Consider the following 17008-nt stretch of genomic DNA (forward strand, 5'->3'; position numbering starts at 1 on the left):
TTTTTTTTTTTTTTTTTTTTTTTTTTAGTTTTAGTCATTTTTTACTATGCCTTTGAAGAGCGTTGACTCTCTTTTTTTCTTTTGAAATTTTTTTGTTGAAGATTCTAGATAGGTGGGCAGAGACTTTCATCCAACAAAAGAAAAAAAAAATTAAAATAGAAAGGGAAACGAGATGGTTCTGGTCATAGTAATTAAATATCATAATAGTATAGAATCTTTTGTGTTCACTTGTGTAAATGATAAATTTAATTGAGATATTTTATTAAAATCAAGGAAATTAAGAGATAGTGATGAGTTTAATTGATTAAGTTCTTGGATCGGTAATTAATTTATGATGAATTCGATCAGGTTTCAGTTATTATTTAAACTGGTAATCCCTCCCCACATCACTGCCCTGTTTTGACACGCCTTTCCATTCTGCAAATTCGTGGTTCATTTTCTTCAAAAATCTGGGTTTGTAGCCATGGCCGACGTTGATTACACCGCCAAGCTCTTAAACCTCTACTGGATTTCTCCGCCGGCAGGTTCAGTTCCGACCACCCGTCTTCCCCTGAGTTTCCTCGACTTCCTCTGGACTATTTGCAGCCCCATGCGACGGCTCTTCTTCTTCCAATTCCCTCACTCTACCAATCACTTCATCGACTCTGTTTTCCCCACTCTCAAACACTCCCTCTCTCTTTCTCTCCAACAATTCTTCCCTCTCGCCGGAAATCTCATCCTCCCTCCTCCACCCCATAAGCCCCACATCCTTTACACACCTCACGACTCTGTTCCTCTTACTGTAACAGAGTCAACCGGCGGCGATTTCAACACTCTAATCGCTGACTCCCCTCGCGACGCCAAACACTTTTACCCATTTGTTCCTGACTTGCCGGAGTCACGTCTCTTGCCGGACGGGTCACGTGCGATACCAAATTTCGCTATCCAAATCACGATTTTCCCAAATCAAGGTCTGTGTATTTGTATAGCGTTTCATCACGCGGTTGCCGATGGGATGGCCGTTCACCATTTTCTTAAATCATGGGCATCCATCTACAGAAATGGAGGTGACTCTGTTTCATTTGAAGGACCGCTACCCTGCCATGATAGGGCAGCAGTGAAGGACCCAAATGGGTTAGAGTCCATTTTTTCACGGTGTGAATGTTTGCTGAATCCACCACCCCTAAATGGTGTGAAAGTTATCTTATTTATAATCGAATAAATTACAAGGATATGGAAATAGTAATAAATGGAAATAACAATAAATGGAAAGATATCTATAGTAATAAGGCAAATGTTAGATATTTGCCTTATAATAAAATATCAAATATAATATATACGGGAAAGTATAATTTATTACTAAATATCCTTAACACCCCACCGCAAGCTGAGCGTCAGATTTGAACGAACGTGAAGCTTGGATCTGAAAAATTCAAAGAGGTTGCGAAACACTTTTCGTGAAGATGTCAACAACCTGGTTCAGAGGAGGCGTAGAGAAACACTTTCTTGGCCATCGAAAATTGCAGAGGGATTGCTGCTTAGCGGCGATGCTGCCTTGGCTTCGACGAGAATATGTCTAACCCATGAAGAGGGATTGTCGCTTAGCGACGATGCTGCCTTGGCTCTGGTGAGAATATGTCTAACCCCAAGAAGTAGAAGGGGAAACCTAGAGCAAGGGACAAAGACAATGTTGAAGCCGAAAGAGTCGCCACATTGGGCGAAGGAGCCAATTTTGGTGAGAAGGGCAGCTGGAAGAGTCGCCACATTGGGGCGAAGGAGCCAATTTTGGCGAGAAGGGCGGCGGCAACTTGGTTGGCGAAGATGCCAGTGCGGCGCCCAGATTCCAAAGGTAAATCTCTACAGAAGGTCAATGGGCTTATTGAGATTCTGTATATTTTCGAAGAGAAATGCTGATGAAGATCCTAAGATTAGGGTTTTTGTGAAGGATGAAGGATGAAGGATGAAAGGAAAATTGGGAAGAAAATGAAAGAGGCTATGTTTGGAAAAGGTGAGGTTGTATGTACAGAGTATGGCGAAGGATGATTTGGAGGTCAAAAGGGTGGAGCCGAAGAATAATCAATCGGCTCTGCATGTGACAGCCATGACGACTGCCTCTGCGGCATCAAAGACAACAGTGGTGGTGGATTAATCAAACATTCACAAAATGGCTCTGATACCATGTGAATGTTTGCTGAATCCACCACCCCTAAATGGTGTGAAAGTTATCTTATTTATAATCGAATAAATTACAAGGATATGGAAATAGTAATAAATGGAAATAACAATAAATGGAAAGATATCTATAGTAATAAGGCAAATGTTAGATATTTGCCTTATAATAAAATATCAAATATAATATATACGGGAAAGTATAATTTATTACTAAATATCCTTAACACACGGGAGTTGTCAAGTTGGGATTCATTATGGAACCCAGTTCCTTATAAGCCCATAATCGATCAGGCGCCTATTGACAAGGTCAGGACGACGCTTGTCCTGACCAGACCCATAATCGAGAAATTGAAAACTTGGGTTTCAGCTGAATCAAACAGTGACAAAGAGTTGAAGCCTTTACGATTGTCGTCGTTCATCGTTACATGCTCTCTCGTTTGGGGCTGTCTGATTAAGTCAACCCAAAGCGAAGCGAGTGGTTCTGAAGACGAAGATGAGCTCTGCTACTTTGTGTTGGTAGCAGATTGCCGGAACCGCCTCAAGGATCAAATACCTCCGACTTATTTCGGGAACTGCCTTGACGTGGGCGCTGTAGTATTGAGGAAGAGTGAGCTTCTGAAGCGTAATAGCACCGCTATTGTGGCGAAGGCGATCGGGAAGAGAGTGGAGGAATTTGAGAGTGAGCCATTTAAAATGGCAGAGGAGTGGTTCTCATTGTGGAGGGCATGTGGGAAAGCTAAACACTTCCTGAGCGTTGCAGGGTCGCCTAAATCAAGGACTTATGATACTGATTTTGGGTGGGGAAGGCCGAAGAAAAGTGAAGTGCTTCATGTGGACAGTTCCATCGCAATTTCTCTGCATGAATCCAGAGATGAGGAAGGTGGGATTGAAATTGGCATGGGGCTGCATAAGACTCAAATGGATCGGTTTATGACCATATGGGAACAGAATTTGAAAGGGTTGTGTGGTTAAATCTTTCATGTTTCTAATTCAAACAGAGTCGTTGGCAATGGCAAACCTGAATTTGGTGTTGAATAAAAACAAAGATACAATAAAAATAATTTTAACTATTTCAAAACCACTGAGTTATCGACATAGAACAGAGTAACACAGCGACCCTGGGGTAATTGGAAATGCAGAGGCTTCCTATTCCTCGCTTAGCCATTGCCCAAGCCATGGCTGTCGTCGGAGAGCGTGCTGAAACAAGAGAAATGATCAGCAGGTCTTCAACTGGTTGTGGAAAGCGTGTTGAAGGAAAGACAAAGAGTGTTCCATAAGCTCAGGGCTTAATCTAAACATCAATACACAAAACTCCATCTGGTTCAAAGCGCCATCGCCATCCAAATCGCCCTCTGTCATCATGCTGAGAAGCTCCGCCTCTCCCATGTCCCGCAGACCCAAAAGGGAAGAGTTTAACCGGAGGCTGTCCAACGTGATGACGCCCTTCTCCTTGTCCATCAGCAGCTGAAACCCATTACACAGCTCGTTTATCAGGCCCTCTCCCCCTAATTGCTCTGCCATTACAGGCAGCAAATCGTGGAAAGCAGCACTCTTTCTGGCCATTAATTAAGAACAGGATGAATTTGAATTTGAATTTGGGAACTTGGGAACTTGGGGTTGGATGAAAGTGGGATTTATAAAGTGAGAAGAAAGGGAAGAAGAAAAGACGGAGAAATTGGGTTAGATGCGATCTCTTTCTTCTTCAGCAATAGACAGCGCAGGGACAGAGAGAAGAGTCCGGTTGCCTCAACGGGACTGCAATTGCATCTCGCCTTCGTGGAAGCTTTGAGAAGGCTGTTGTTGTCATTTTAATGTCTGCAACAATCTTTGACTTTGCCTAAATCATGTCGTGGGGATGGGCTTTTCTCGTCAACTCACCTCTTTTCATTCCAGACTTGGCCTTGGCTTTGGCTTCCACCGACCCAATTTGTTAACCAAGCTACATCGAATTTTTAATAATAATAAAAAAAAAAGAACATGAACCTATCTTAATTAAATGTAGGAGGCTGACTTTTCGTTCCAAGGGGTGAAGATTTGAATTTTTAATATCAATGGAAATATGTATTGTTCCTTGTTTTATTCACTCTCCTTTGTATTATATCAATTACTCCACTTATCCTCTAGTATTTTTATATATAAATAATATCATAAAACTATGGAAGGAAAGCTCAAAAGGGAAAATCAAAGAATTCAATATCCGCTAGTGGTCGACTTGGACTATTACAAATGATATCAGAGCCAGAAAACAAGCAATGTGCTAGCGAAAACAATGACTCCTAAAGAGGTGGATTGTATGATCCCACTTTGATAGAGAGGGAAACAAAATATTTTTTATAAGGGTATGAAAACCTCTCCCTAGCGTTAATCTCTGTTATGTTTAACTTATTCAAACCTCATACTGAAAGTTTTCATCACATTTTACAATTTCATTGAATGTTCCAACTCCCCTCTGACCAAACTTATCATAGGATTGTGTGTGTACATATATATATATATATATATGCATATAAAAGTGGGAGTTGAAATCTTTGACCTTCTAAAAGATTAATTATATCTCGGTAAGTTTGAATATAGCTCAAGTGGATCATAAATAGGTAAAGTTGAAACACTAGAAACTATATCATATTATTGCATATAATAAGCAACAGAGAGTGAAAACGAGAAAAAAGATGGGGGCTCTGGGATACTTAAGAAGGTGGACCAAACTGAACAAGCTGCATAAACATGCGCCTAAATGCTTCAGAATAACCTTATCATGTCCAAGTAATTCGAAAGGCTCAAGAAAGATTAATTGGCTCACCACATAGCTGCGTCAATTCAGTTTCTAAAAGTCTCAACAGGTTTGCTTTGCTCCGCCTATAAATCCAAGCCTGTGAGTCCTGATCCCAATCAAACCTGGACGGACCACTGCAAGGAAGAACATAACATGGGTTGTCACGTAATTTTAAAAAAAAATGAAGAGCTTTGCCAAACTATGTCTTGGGTCGTCACAAAATTGTGTACAATGCTTGAATATTTGAATAATCAACCTCTATGTTTGAGCTCTTTGTTCTCTCAGGACCAAACTCGAAGTAGTTTCATTCCTTATTTTCTCCTTTAATATAAGATAAAGACATCTAGGGATGGGTAAATGTTAGATGAACAGAAAAAAATTCCATTTTTTTTTGGTAAAGATGTCGAAAGACGAGCGCAAAGCTTCGCCATGAAATTGAATCAGGGACAACGTGCTGAGAATTGTTAGAAGAAGAATCCCACGTCGGTTAATTAAGGGGTTGATCATGGGTTTATAAGTAAGAACTACATATTCATTGGTATGGGGCCTTTTGGAGAAACCAAAAGCAAAGCCACGAGAGATTATGCTCAAAGTGAAGAATATCATACTATTGTGGGGGTTCGTGGTTCCTAATATGGTATCAGAGACATGCCCTTAACGTAGTCATGTCAGTAGAATTCTCAAATGTCGAACAAATAAGTTGTGTTCTTTCCAAAGAAGGAGCCGAGCCTCAATTAAGGGGAGGTTGTCCGAGGGCTCCATAAGTCTCAGGGGAGGCTCTATGGTATACTTTGTTCAAGGGGAGGATTGTTGGAAGAGGAGTCCCACGTCGGCTAATTAAGGGATCAATACTTTGTTCAAGGGGAGGATTGTTGGAAGAAGAGTCCCACGTCGGCTAATTAAGGGATTGATCATGGGTTTATAAGTAAGGAATACATCTTTATTGGTATGAGACCTTTTGGAGAAACCAAAAGTAAATTCATGAGAGCTTATGCTCAAAGTGAACAATACCATACCATTGTGGAGGTTCGTGGTTCCTAACACCACCTCTGGTTTGAAATGGTCTTTGAAACAGATGGAATAGATAAACATCATAGATACTAATCATTCAGCAGGAGAATGAGTCAATACTGAAGCATAATTCGTACCTCACAGGAGAAGAAAGCCAAATTTGTCTGTTAGGCGTTTGTTTGTTCAAGACGTACGTGCCAAGATAGCCGAGCCTTAGGGTCAGTACCTCGTTCTAAAATGAAAATTGGATAAAATTAAGCATTACCTATTCATATGAAATGAAATGAACAAATTTTAGAGCTTCTAAGTCATTCTCACCCCATAATCTACGTCAAAGCCATCAATTTGGAGATCATCACCATATTCCTGCCAAGCAATGAAATATAGATAAACAAAATTTTAGCAGCAATGCCGAAATATGTATATGAAACATATAAGCTATTACCTTCCTTTAGTTTATAAGATAAAATCAAGGGCAAAAAGATTTTCATTTCATTGATACACAATTACCTCTAATTTCTCTTGCAGTCCATGAATTGTGGAATCAGCTAACCTATGAAACTCTCCCTCCTGCATCAGGGAACTGCAGCAAAGATTAGTGAAGAGCACTTGAGCCCTTTTCTACCAGATGCATTCAACTACTAAAGAAAACCCCATGAAAGGCAGTCGTAATTTGTTCAATCAAGGGAAATTGAACTGAATGTAAGACATCCATAACACTTCGTTGAAGAAACACGAACCTACTCTTAGTTTAGTTAGGACCAAAAATTCGAAAATCAATTACCTAATTTGAAAGGCTTCAAGATTGCAAAACAAAAATTGGATGAACTTACAAACTTCCGCTTCTTCAAAATTTCGATTCAAATACATAGTTTCTCTTACAAACGGAAAATAAAGAATTTACCTATAATCAATGGTGGCAGGGCCTCGAGAATCATCGCCGACGAAATCCAGAGGGCGGGAGCAGAAACTTCGAGAAAAAGACGGAGGATGAAATTGATGAACATTATCGGAGAGATCGAGGAGAGGTCTTGTAGATTCTAGAAGATACGAATACTTCCTGAAAGAAGAAGAGGAGGAAGAAGATAAAAAAGACGGCACCTTCAGTATCCTTGAAAGCTTACGCAGAGGAAGCAGCTTGGTAGCCATTGTTACATCCTCCGAGTTGAAACTTCGGGCACGCTCGCTCCAGTTTGTGGAGAGCTTTGGATATGGGCCTCGAATAAAGCCCATGGATCCAAGACAATGGGCCCTCTCTGATTGGGCTTTAATTGGGTCGTGCCTCCCGCGTTTTTATTTATTTTTTATTTTTTATTTTTTGATCTCATATTTTTTGGGCAGGAGTGTAAAAATCTAGTAGATGCGTTTTGAAATTGTGAGGCTGACAACAATATATAACAAGCTAAAATGGACATTATCTACTAGCGATGGCCTCAGGCTTTACAAATGATATCAGAGCTAGACACTAGGTGGAGTGCTAGCGAGGATACTAAGCCACAAGAGGAGTGAATTGTGAGATCTCACATTGGTTAAAGAGGGGAACAAATCCTTCCTTATAAGAGTATGGAGACCTCTCTCTAATAGACACGTTTTAAAATCGTGAGGCTGACGGTGAGACGTAACGGGCCAAAAATTGAACGTAACCGAACCGTGCACACTCGTCATACGATGTAAAACTTGTCTGAAATAAAATAGAAACGTAATTAAAAAGATTATTTTATAAGAATTAAATATGTGTCCAAGATTTTTCAAAGTTTGTGGGAGGGGGAGTTAGAGTAGGACATTTAATACAAGGTATGAAAAGTGAACCTCCAAACAAAAATCAATTGAATTATAGAATGAATCACTATTCAACGCCCTTTGTTTTATTTCACATGGCAACTTTTAAAATGTGTGGTCTCTAAGGACCATGATATTCTTGTCTTGCTAGTTTCATGGTATGTCGTTGTCGGGTTAGTTTGTTTGTGTATGGAGAGGAACGAAGGTTCGTCATTTCACACAACGAACAAGTTCGGGGTACCCACGTCATTGCCTCGAACATGGTTCGCCTTTATAAGTCAAATTCATTCAAACTCAAAATCGTACTCCAAAGATTTCCTTAAATTATAAACATCATTTATATCTATGGCTAATAAGAAATCAAAAAAAAAATAATAAATATCTTATCACCAACATATAGAAGTATGAATGTAACGACCCAGATCCAACTTTTTTTTTTTTGTTTCGGGTCGTTACAATGATCATATTGTGCATTAAATTAATCCATTCATAAAGTTGTCTCCAAATTTTAAGTTTAATCTTAAGTTTAATCTGATTAAACTAATTTATTTAAAGTTGAGACTTGACCCACTCGTTTAAATAGGGAATGAGGAGGGAGTGGAGAGACATTTCTATTCATTAGCTAAATGGGGTCGAAAAATTATATTCCTCATCCCCGTTCCTACACCTGTCCTATTCCCATAAATAAATATGTTGAGATACTTAGTAGTTTGGAGAGAGTAACAAAAATACCTTAGTGGAAAACCTCTCCCTAAAAATAGGTTTTAAAATTTTGAAAGGAAGCCAATAGATAATATCAGATAATAATAGGCTTAGCGGATATAAACAGTATGACACTAAGCAGTGTGCCAATGATAATGCTGGATCTTCCAAGAGTGTGAATTGTGAGATCCAGGTGGTATCAGTATTAGAAGACTCATACAATTATTGGACTTCCGGTGGTTAGACAAGATATTTTAACATAACATGGGAATTGAAAGTGACTTAAGGTAAGATGAGTATGTTTTGTAATAAGTCCAACAACAATCACTCGTTTGTTTAATTTCGCACGTTAAACAACTGTTGCAGCGATGTTTGTGCATGTTCACACCCATGTTTGTCCATTTCAGCTTAACACATAGTTGAAATGACGACATGGATTTCGTAAGCTCGGGCCCTCAATCCACACCTTATATATATATATATATATATCCCTTAACTAAGCATCTACCCAAGCCTCCCCATTCATCAATTCACCCCCGATTCGCATGCAATAACCTCTGGAACTCTCTAAGAAAATGGTGCGAGCACCGATTGTTGATAAGGATGGAGTCAAGAGAGGTGCTTGGAGTTCTGAAGAAGATGATAAGCTCATGGGTTATGTTCAGAAACATGGCCCTCGGAAATGGCGGCAGCTTCCCAGTCTTGCAGGTACTTAATCTTCAATAATGAACCACGATTGTGTATTGTCCACTTTAGGCCGATTGAGCCCTCGAACAGCCATAGTGAGCCCTCGAACAGCCTCTCTTGAATCGAAGCTCGACTTCTTTCTCTGGAACCCTTGAACAAAGTACTTGAGTCACTTTTGACTACACTTTCGAAACTCAGAACTTCTTTGTTCGATAATTGAGGATTCTAGTGACATAGTTATGTTAAGGGCATGATTCAGATATCATGTTAGGAACCACAACTGTGCACAATGGTATGATATTGTACACTATGAGCATAATCTCTCATGGTTTTGCTTTTGGTTTCCCCAAAATGGCTCGTACCAGTGGAGATGTATCCTTTTTATAAACCCATGATCATCCCCCTAATTAGCTAATGTGGTACATCCTCCCAACAATCTGAACAAAGTACACCATAGAGCCTCCTATGAGGCCTATTGAGCCCTCGAACAGCCTTTCTTGAATCGAGGCTCGACTTTTTTCTCTAGAACCCTCAAACAAAGCACTTGAGTCACTTTTGACTACAACTATCGAGACCCACAACTTCTTTGTTCGATATTTGAAAATTCTATTGACATGACTAAGCTTAGGGCATGACTCACTACCATGTTAAGAGCCACAACTCTCCACAATGGTATGATATTGTCCATTGTGGGCATAAGCCCTCGTGACTTTGTTTTTAGTTTCCCTAAAAGACCTCGTACCAATGTAGATATATTTATTATTTATAAACTCATGATCATTCCCTTAATTAACTAATGTGGCATGAAATTCTGACTTGAGTTTGGGCAATTACACAGGGCTGGCAAGATGTGGCAAGAGTTGTAGACTACGTTGGTTGAACTATCTCCGCCCCGGTCTCAAGAAAGGAAACTACACAGATGAAGAGAATGACTTAATCTACAAATTGCATGAAATGCATGGCAATAGGTAGCTCTAAATGCCATATCTCTCTCGCTCGCAACTCTCAACTTTTTAATCAAGAGTTGTAATGTCTAGCATTGTGTTTTAGATGGTCGATGGTTGCGACGAAACTATCCGGAAGAACGGACAACGAGATAAAGAATCATTGGAACGCTCACCTAAAGAAACAAATAGAGCGTAAATCAGAATCATCAACTCAACCAAAACCGAAGAAATTAAGACCGAACATAGCGTCTGATTTGGAAGCAAAAACAGAAGAGTTTACGGGCTATTGCTCCACCAAATTTGGGATTGTAGAGAGCTCTTCATTGTCGGTACAAACGTCTTCGAGTTCCAGCGATGCCAATTTTGGGAGGCTGAATTGGGCGGTGGAAGAATATGATCGGAGCGGCTATGGAGATCTGTGGAATGAACCATTTATGTGGGATGGTGACGATGTGAGCTATGTTCTTGACGGCTCCATGCAGTTCTCAGCAGACAATGGAATGTTTTCACCTCAAGTGCATGAGACAACCTACGATGATTACATAGATTTGTTCTGCTCTTTGCTGTAACCCAACTTAAATAAATGGCACCCGTTTGAAAAAAAGAGGTGACAATTAAAATATATTGATGAGGTTTGGTTAATTAATATGTATATTTTTTTTTAATGAATTGTAATTTTTTATTATTTTTCTTTTTTAGAGTCAAGAAATCCATTTCAAATTAAGCTACAAATTGGAAATAAGTTTAAATTTTAAAACGTTTAAAAATTTTTAATATGTCGAATAAGACAATATCCGCTACCGGTGAGCTTGAGCTATTACAAATGTTATCAAAGCTAGACACCGAGTTGTGTGCCAGTGAGGACACTGGCCCCTGAGGGATGGATTGTAAGATTTCACATCGGTTGGAGAGGGGGACGAAACGTTCTTTATAAGGGTGTAGAAACCTCTCTCTAACAGATGCGTTTTAAAATTATGAGGCTCACGACGATACTTAATGAACAAAAACGGACAATATCTGTTAGCGGTGAGCTTGGGGCTATTACAAATGATATCAAAGTCAAACACCGAGTGGTGTGCCAGCAAGGACGTTGGGCCCCCCAAGAGGGTAGATCGTGAAATCCGATGTCAGTTGGACATGGGAACGGAGTATTCTTTATATGGGTGTGGAAACCTCACCTTAATAGATGCGTTATAAACTGTGAGACTGATGACAATACATAACGGGCCAAAACATACGATATCTGCTAGCAGTGAGCTTGAGTTGTTACAAATTTTATCAGAGTCGGGCAGTGTACCAGCAAGGACACTAGCCCACACGTTTTAAAATCGTGAGCTTACATTACGTAACGGACTAAAACAGCTAGAAAGCGTAGAATAAACAAATATAGAGGTTGAGATCCGGTAGTTGTAGTAATCAAAAGATAGATTGCAATTATGAAGAAATCATAATATAATATAAAGCTAGGAGGGTGGCAGAAGCTATGTAGGGAGCATGGCCTCCTTATGTATACAAATATGTAGGATTCTAGTTTTGAGGCATATCGTCCGTACTTGTCTGAGTTTGGGCTACAACAGTAAAAGAAGATGAAGATTCAATAATGGGAAGTAATAAAACAGTGAAAAGCATTAGTAGGAGACAAAGCGTAGCCCCCCCTCAATGCATTTATGGAAAGCCTTGGATTGATTCAAAATTTGAAACCAAACCCTTGTGGCCCTATCCCTGTGTCTCGGTTTCCATGTGACTTTGCTCACCCTGCATTCACATCATGGGACACCTAGCCATTACAACCCAACTTAACCCAATTTGTGCTCATATTTATGGTCCATGGAAATGAAAGAAGGAGAAGGAGCAGAAGCAGAAGAAGAAGAAGATATTGTGCTATTATGGTTTGGTCCCACCACACATTAATTCTCTTACCTTTCTCTGGGAATTTTTGGTTCTCATATCTCTATCCCTCTTCAGGGTTTCATTTAAGGTACTCTGATAACAGCATGCAGTCTTGTCCCAGCTAAGCCTACCGCTGATTTCGAATGCGACTCTATATTACAAAGATAGAGCCTTTAGTTTTTGTAGTGCTAAACTTCATTTGTTTCCACTATATTCTTTTGTTTCAATGATTTAATGCGACATCCCACTAAAATAGGGATATATCTGAGAGATCTCAGGTTGGTTGGGAGGAGAACAAAGCACTGTTTATAAGAGTGTCGAAATCTCTTCCTACCAGATGTGTTTTAAAAACATTAATGAAAATTCCGAAAGAGAAGGTCCAAAGAGGATAATATTTGCTAGCTATGTGCTTGGGCTGGTACAAATGGTTTCAAAGCCAGACACTGGACTATGTGCCAACGAGTAGGTTGAGCCCTGAAGGGGATGGACACGAGGTGGTGTGCCAGCGAGAAGGTTGAGCCCTGAAGGAGATGAACACAAGACTGATGTTGAGCCCTAAAGAGGATGGACACGAGGCGGTGTGCCAGCGAGAAGGCTGAGCCCAGAAGGGAATGAACACGAAACGGTGTGTTAGCGAGGAGGCTGAGCCCTAAAGGGGGATGGACATGAGGCGGTGTACCAGTCAGGGTGCTGGGTCCCGAAGAAGGGTGGATTGGAGAGTCCCACATCGATTGGAGAAGGGAACGAGTGTTAGTGAGGACATTGGGTCCCAAAGTGGGTAGATTGTGAGATCTCACATCGGTTGGGGGAGGAGAACAAAACATTCTTAGCGTGGAAACCTAAGAGGGGAGATTGTGAGATCCTACATCGGTTGAGAAGGAGAACAAACGTGATATTTTAAAACCTTTGATGGGAAAACAATATCTACTGACAGTAAACCTAGACCATTACGAAAAAAAACTTATAGACCCGAAGTAGTAGCACACAAAATAATGGAAAGGAATCCATGTTTACGTGAAGTTCACTCCAAAGGGACTCGATCTCCAACCAAAAAGGATTCCAAGGCATGAATGAGAAGAAGTGGGAAAAGGGTTAAAAGTATATAGAAAAAGAAAGGAACAAAGCGACTGTGTAGAAAGCTGATGAAGTTTCAAATCCAAACCCACTCATTTAGAGGACCTATAAAGTGAGATGAGCAATATATTATAGAAGGAAAGCAAGATCAAATTAAGGTGAGTTGATGGATTGAATAAGGAGGTGGATGGTGTTAATATCATCAAGCCCTGCCTGTATGCCTGTTGTGTAGTGTCCCATTCTTGAGTTGTGTGTAGTTGTTATCATCGTTTTGGGTGCAGAGAGAATGGTGATCTTGAAATTTAAGAAATGGGTCCAGATTATATTTGATAGGGAAGTTTCATTACGGGGGACCATCGTATGTATGGGTTACCTAATTTCAAACATGTTATCTTTCACTAATCAACCCTTTCAAACCCACCCATTACTCCTTTTCTTTTCTTTTCTTTTCAACGTTTTGAACAGTGGAGAAACAAAGATTTGGTTCTATTTTTGACGTTCTACAACGCCTTGTGGCTCTTGAACACTACGAATCTTCACATAATGGTATGATATTGTCTATATTGAGCATATGTTCTCGTTACTTTACTTTTGAAGAATGTATTTCTTACTTATAAACCCACAATCATTGCGTAATTAGCCGTAGGACTCCCTCCCAACAATCTTCCCCTCGAACAAAGTATCCATAGAGCCTTCCCTTAATTGAGACTCGACTCCTTCTCTAAAGTCCTCGAACAAAGTACACTATTTGATCGATACTTGAATCACTTTTGATTACACCTTCATGACTCACAATTTCTTTGTTCGACAATTGATAATTCTATTGACCAAGCTAAGTTAAGGACATAAATCTAATACCATGTTAAGAATTACGAGGCTTCACACTGGTATGATATTGTCTACCTTGTTGAGCCTAAGTTATGATGGCTTCACTTTTGGTTCCAAAAAGTCATGATTCTCCCTTAATTAGACAATTTGAGACTCTTCTCCAACAATTGGACTAGGAGTAGATTGAATGTGACTAAAAATCTTTAATTTTTTTTATAATTCATCATGACGTCGTGGTTTCATCTTCATGTAAATGGGTAAGAGTTCGATTTGAAACTTGAACAACTATAGACATGTAGGACAACGATTTAGTTTTTAAAAAATTGGACTTAAGCTCCTCACTATTAATCTCTTTGTTTTGGGTACGTCTTTCTTTAAAAAGCACATTCATATTCTTAGTCAAATTTCAAAATACGGTTCAAAGCTCTTTATTTTGGATTAGTATATACTACCGGAGCTCGAGAAGGAGATGTAAGTAAAATTACCAACTTGACCTTTTTAACTTGAAAGCCAAGCCATACTAAAACCCCCCAAAAAAAAAAAAAAAAAAAAAAAAACACAAAATCCAAATCCAAACATCCCAGCTCCACTTCTAACTTCAAAGCTCTGTTTTGTCTTTGTTTTGGTCCCAAAATCCCAGCAAAAAGGAACAAAAATTCCCTCTTTTCCCCTTCCCCTGTTTTTTCTCCCTTACCAGAATCCCTCCATTGCTTACATACATACAAATCCCCTCTTCTTTCTCCTCGCCCCTCTGACGAGTCAGGCCACTCAACTGTCACTTTCAGTCTTCCTCATCTCATCAACATTGCTGGATCTGAGACATCCGCACCGTCTGATTCTTGCAGTACCCAGCCATTACTTTTCTCTTCTTTCCACCCTTATCTGCTCTGTTCATCAGGCTGGAGGAGCCTCTGCCCGGCATGAACGTATTTTCACTTTCAGAGCTCGAAAAATGGTGGTCGAGCACATTGGCCGCCGTGTCTGACCTCTCTTCCATTTCCAATCCCCTTTCGTACCCATTTATCACTATCTCCTGCACTCTCTCGAAGCATTTCACCAACATTTCCTCCTGCACCCATACCCTGTTTTCATCAGAATCTCAAAAAACGAGCTTGTGTTCTTCTTTTAAAGTTTTAAAAGTTGGGTATTTACTGTATTTCCATATGAACACTCAAGGATTGCTTTTCTAAAGCAAGGATATTGAATTGGGAAGAGCTCGTGCGAGGCTGAAAGCAGAGCTGCTGCTGCAATCACTGATGGCTTGAACTCCAAAACCTCAATCCCTACAGTCAAACAAAACAAATGAAATGTTTGTTTGTTTGTTCATTGATGTTTCTTTTTTAAATGTTTAATGAATTACCATTTTGAGCTATGAAGATGATCTTTGTAGCTCTGGCTTTGAGGGCTTGCAAGAATGGTGGGTCTCTGAGTTTGAAGAGGGAAATGAAGAAAGGGATGAAAGAGAAGGGAGTGATTGAGCGCATTCGCCATTTAAGAGCTCCCAAGATGAGAACTTCCATTCTGTGGAGTGTTTGAGGATCAAATATGAATCCCTCATTGCTCTGTTCCATAAAATCGAAGAGATTGTGGTCTGTTTGCTTCATTTTCGCAGCCAGAGAAACACAAGCAACGGCGAGAAGCCGCAAGACCCATGGCTTCGGTTGCTGTAGCAGAACAGAGAAGGCAGAGTCAAGCAATTAGCTTCAATTCGCAAAACAACGAAGAAACAGGGGAAAGGCTTACCGGAACTCCCTGAATGGAGAAGAAGCGGTCGAGATAGTTGACGGCGAGGTAAGAGAAGTGAGGGCCGATGTTGGAGTTGGAGGAGCAGTGCGAGATTAAAGAAATGGTGTCTCGCCGGACGGCGAAATCAGACGGAGAAGCTTGAAGAGAGTGAAGGTAAGATTGAGAGAGCATGTGATCGGACTCGATGAGTAAGAGAGAAGAAGCGTCGGAGGAGTGGAGATCTTGGAGATGGGTTAATGGGTTTTCGAGATCAAACTCCATGGAATTGGAGAGAGAGCAGAGAGACGAGCAGAGAGGGAGTTTCAGTTCAAAGGGATTGAGGGTGGAACACGCAAGGCATCGTAGTTTTAAGGCTGGGAGGAGAGCAGGGGAGAGAAAAAGGCATATCTTTTTTAACATATTTTGTCTTGTCTAGCGTGTTTTTTAAAAAAATTCTTTCAATGTCATCTAATATTGGATTGCTCTAAAGTAAATGTGAAATTTCACGTTAGTTAAAGAGTAAAACGAAATATTCTTTGTAATGGTGTGTAAATCTCTTCGTATCAAATGTGCTTTAAAGGCGTTGAGGAGAATCTCGAAAAGAAAAACCTAAAAATGACAATTTCAATTCTTTTAATTTTTTCTCAATATATGATCTCGGTTCATTCATGTATCACTTTTTTACTCATACGTCACACTTCCACTAGCTTCTAGCTTGGTTTGTCCCTAAACGACATCCTACTAGGAGAAGTACCATTATGAACCCTAAACCCTAAACTCTAGGAGAATACTGTTGTGAATCCTAACCCCTAAATCCTAAAACCTTAAAGATTTGTAATGTCTCGTGCCCAAAAATTTAGATCATTTCTCAATTTCTGCATGTCATCCTTACTTGAAGGTCATGTTAATCTTCTGAATATGTTGGATGATGAAAGTCCCACATCGGCTAATTTAGGGAATAATCATGAGTTTATAATAAAGGAATACTATTTCCATTGGCATGAGGTCTTTTGGTAAGTCCAAATCAAAGTCATGAGAGCTTATGTTCAAAGTGGACAATATCATTCCATTGTGGAGAGTCGTGTTCATAGCGTTATAATTTCACTATTTTGTGTGTTAATATATTTCTAAATTTTAAATTTTTCACTTTTAATGTAACATTCAAATTTATGAATTTAATTAATTAATTTCTTTTTTTGATGGAAGAATAAAAAATGATGGTGTCTCATATGCCACTAGTATTATTAGTTTTATTTATTTTAAAAAGCAAAAAGAAAAAGAAAAAAGCAAGAAATAAAGAATTTGAAAAGTTGCCCAAATAAATATTTCATAGGGTTAGTTCGAGATCGAGATGTTTAATTTATTCGAGTCACTTATTCAAAATTTTATTTTTAATAAAAAGTAAAATGTTAATATATATATATATATTTATTTAGTTTCA

The 17008-nt window shown here is 39.5% G+C and overlaps 5 protein-coding genes across 5 annotated transcripts; 2 read left to right on the top strand and 3 right to left on the bottom strand.

Moving 5' to 3' along the window:
* The first annotated feature begins 409 nt into the window (after positions 1–409).
* Positions 410–3158, top strand: LOC111451633 (coumaroyl-CoA:anthocyanidin 3-O-glucoside-6''-O-coumaroyltransferase 1-like). The gene is made up of 3 exons (XM_023092106.1): positions 410–1142; positions 1864–1868; positions 2386–3158. The coding sequence occupies exons 1-3, from the start codon at positions 464–466 to the stop codon at positions 3121–3123; spliced, it is 1422 nt and encodes a 473-aa protein (XP_022947874.1). The 5' UTR covers positions 410–463; the 3' UTR covers positions 3124–3158.
* A 23-nt stretch (positions 3159–3181) lies between these two features.
* Positions 3182–4126, bottom strand: LOC111451279 (calcium-binding protein PBP1-like). The gene has a single exon (XM_023091635.1). The coding sequence runs from the start codon at positions 3712–3714 to the stop codon at positions 3367–3369; it is 348 nt and encodes a 115-aa protein (XP_022947403.1). The 5' UTR covers positions 3715–4126; the 3' UTR covers positions 3182–3366.
* A 559-nt stretch (positions 4127–4685) lies between these two features.
* On the bottom strand, positions 4686–7121 carry LOC111451278 (frataxin, mitochondrial). Its single transcript, XM_023091634.1, has 5 exons — positions 6840–7121; positions 6446–6518; positions 6254–6301; positions 6073–6167; positions 4686–5058 (listed from the first exon to the last, which is right to left on the bottom strand). The coding sequence occupies exons 1-5, from the start codon at positions 7082–7084 to the stop codon at positions 4929–4931; spliced, it is 591 nt and encodes a 196-aa protein (XP_022947402.1). The 5' UTR covers positions 7085–7121; the 3' UTR covers positions 4686–4928.
* Positions 7122–8985: 1864 nt separating this feature from the next.
* Positions 8986–10619, top strand: LOC111451634 (transcription factor MYB8-like). Its single transcript, XM_023092107.1, has 3 exons — positions 8986–9124; positions 9942–10071; positions 10154–10619. The coding sequence occupies exons 1-3, from the start codon at positions 8992–8994 to the stop codon at positions 10617–10619; spliced, it is 729 nt and encodes a 242-aa protein (XP_022947875.1). The 5' UTR covers positions 8986–8991.
* A 3561-nt stretch (positions 10620–14180) lies between these two features.
* Positions 14181–15927, bottom strand: LOC111451183 (putative cyclin-D6-1). Its single transcript, XM_023091497.1, has 4 exons — positions 15586–15927; positions 15203–15506; positions 14995–15125; positions 14181–14911 (listed from the first exon to the last, which is right to left on the bottom strand). The coding sequence occupies exons 1-4, from the start codon at positions 15847–15849 to the stop codon at positions 14642–14644; spliced, it is 969 nt and encodes a 322-aa protein (XP_022947265.1). The 5' UTR covers positions 15850–15927; the 3' UTR covers positions 14181–14641.
* Positions 15928–17008: the final 1081 nt, after the last annotated feature.

Source organism: Cucurbita moschata, unplaced genomic scaffold (assembly GCF_002738365.1).
Source record: "Cucurbita moschata cultivar Rifu unplaced genomic scaffold, Cmos_1.0 Cmo_Scf00013, whole genome shotgun sequence".
Taxonomy (NCBI): domain Eukaryota; kingdom Viridiplantae; phylum Streptophyta; class Magnoliopsida; order Cucurbitales; family Cucurbitaceae; genus Cucurbita; species Cucurbita moschata.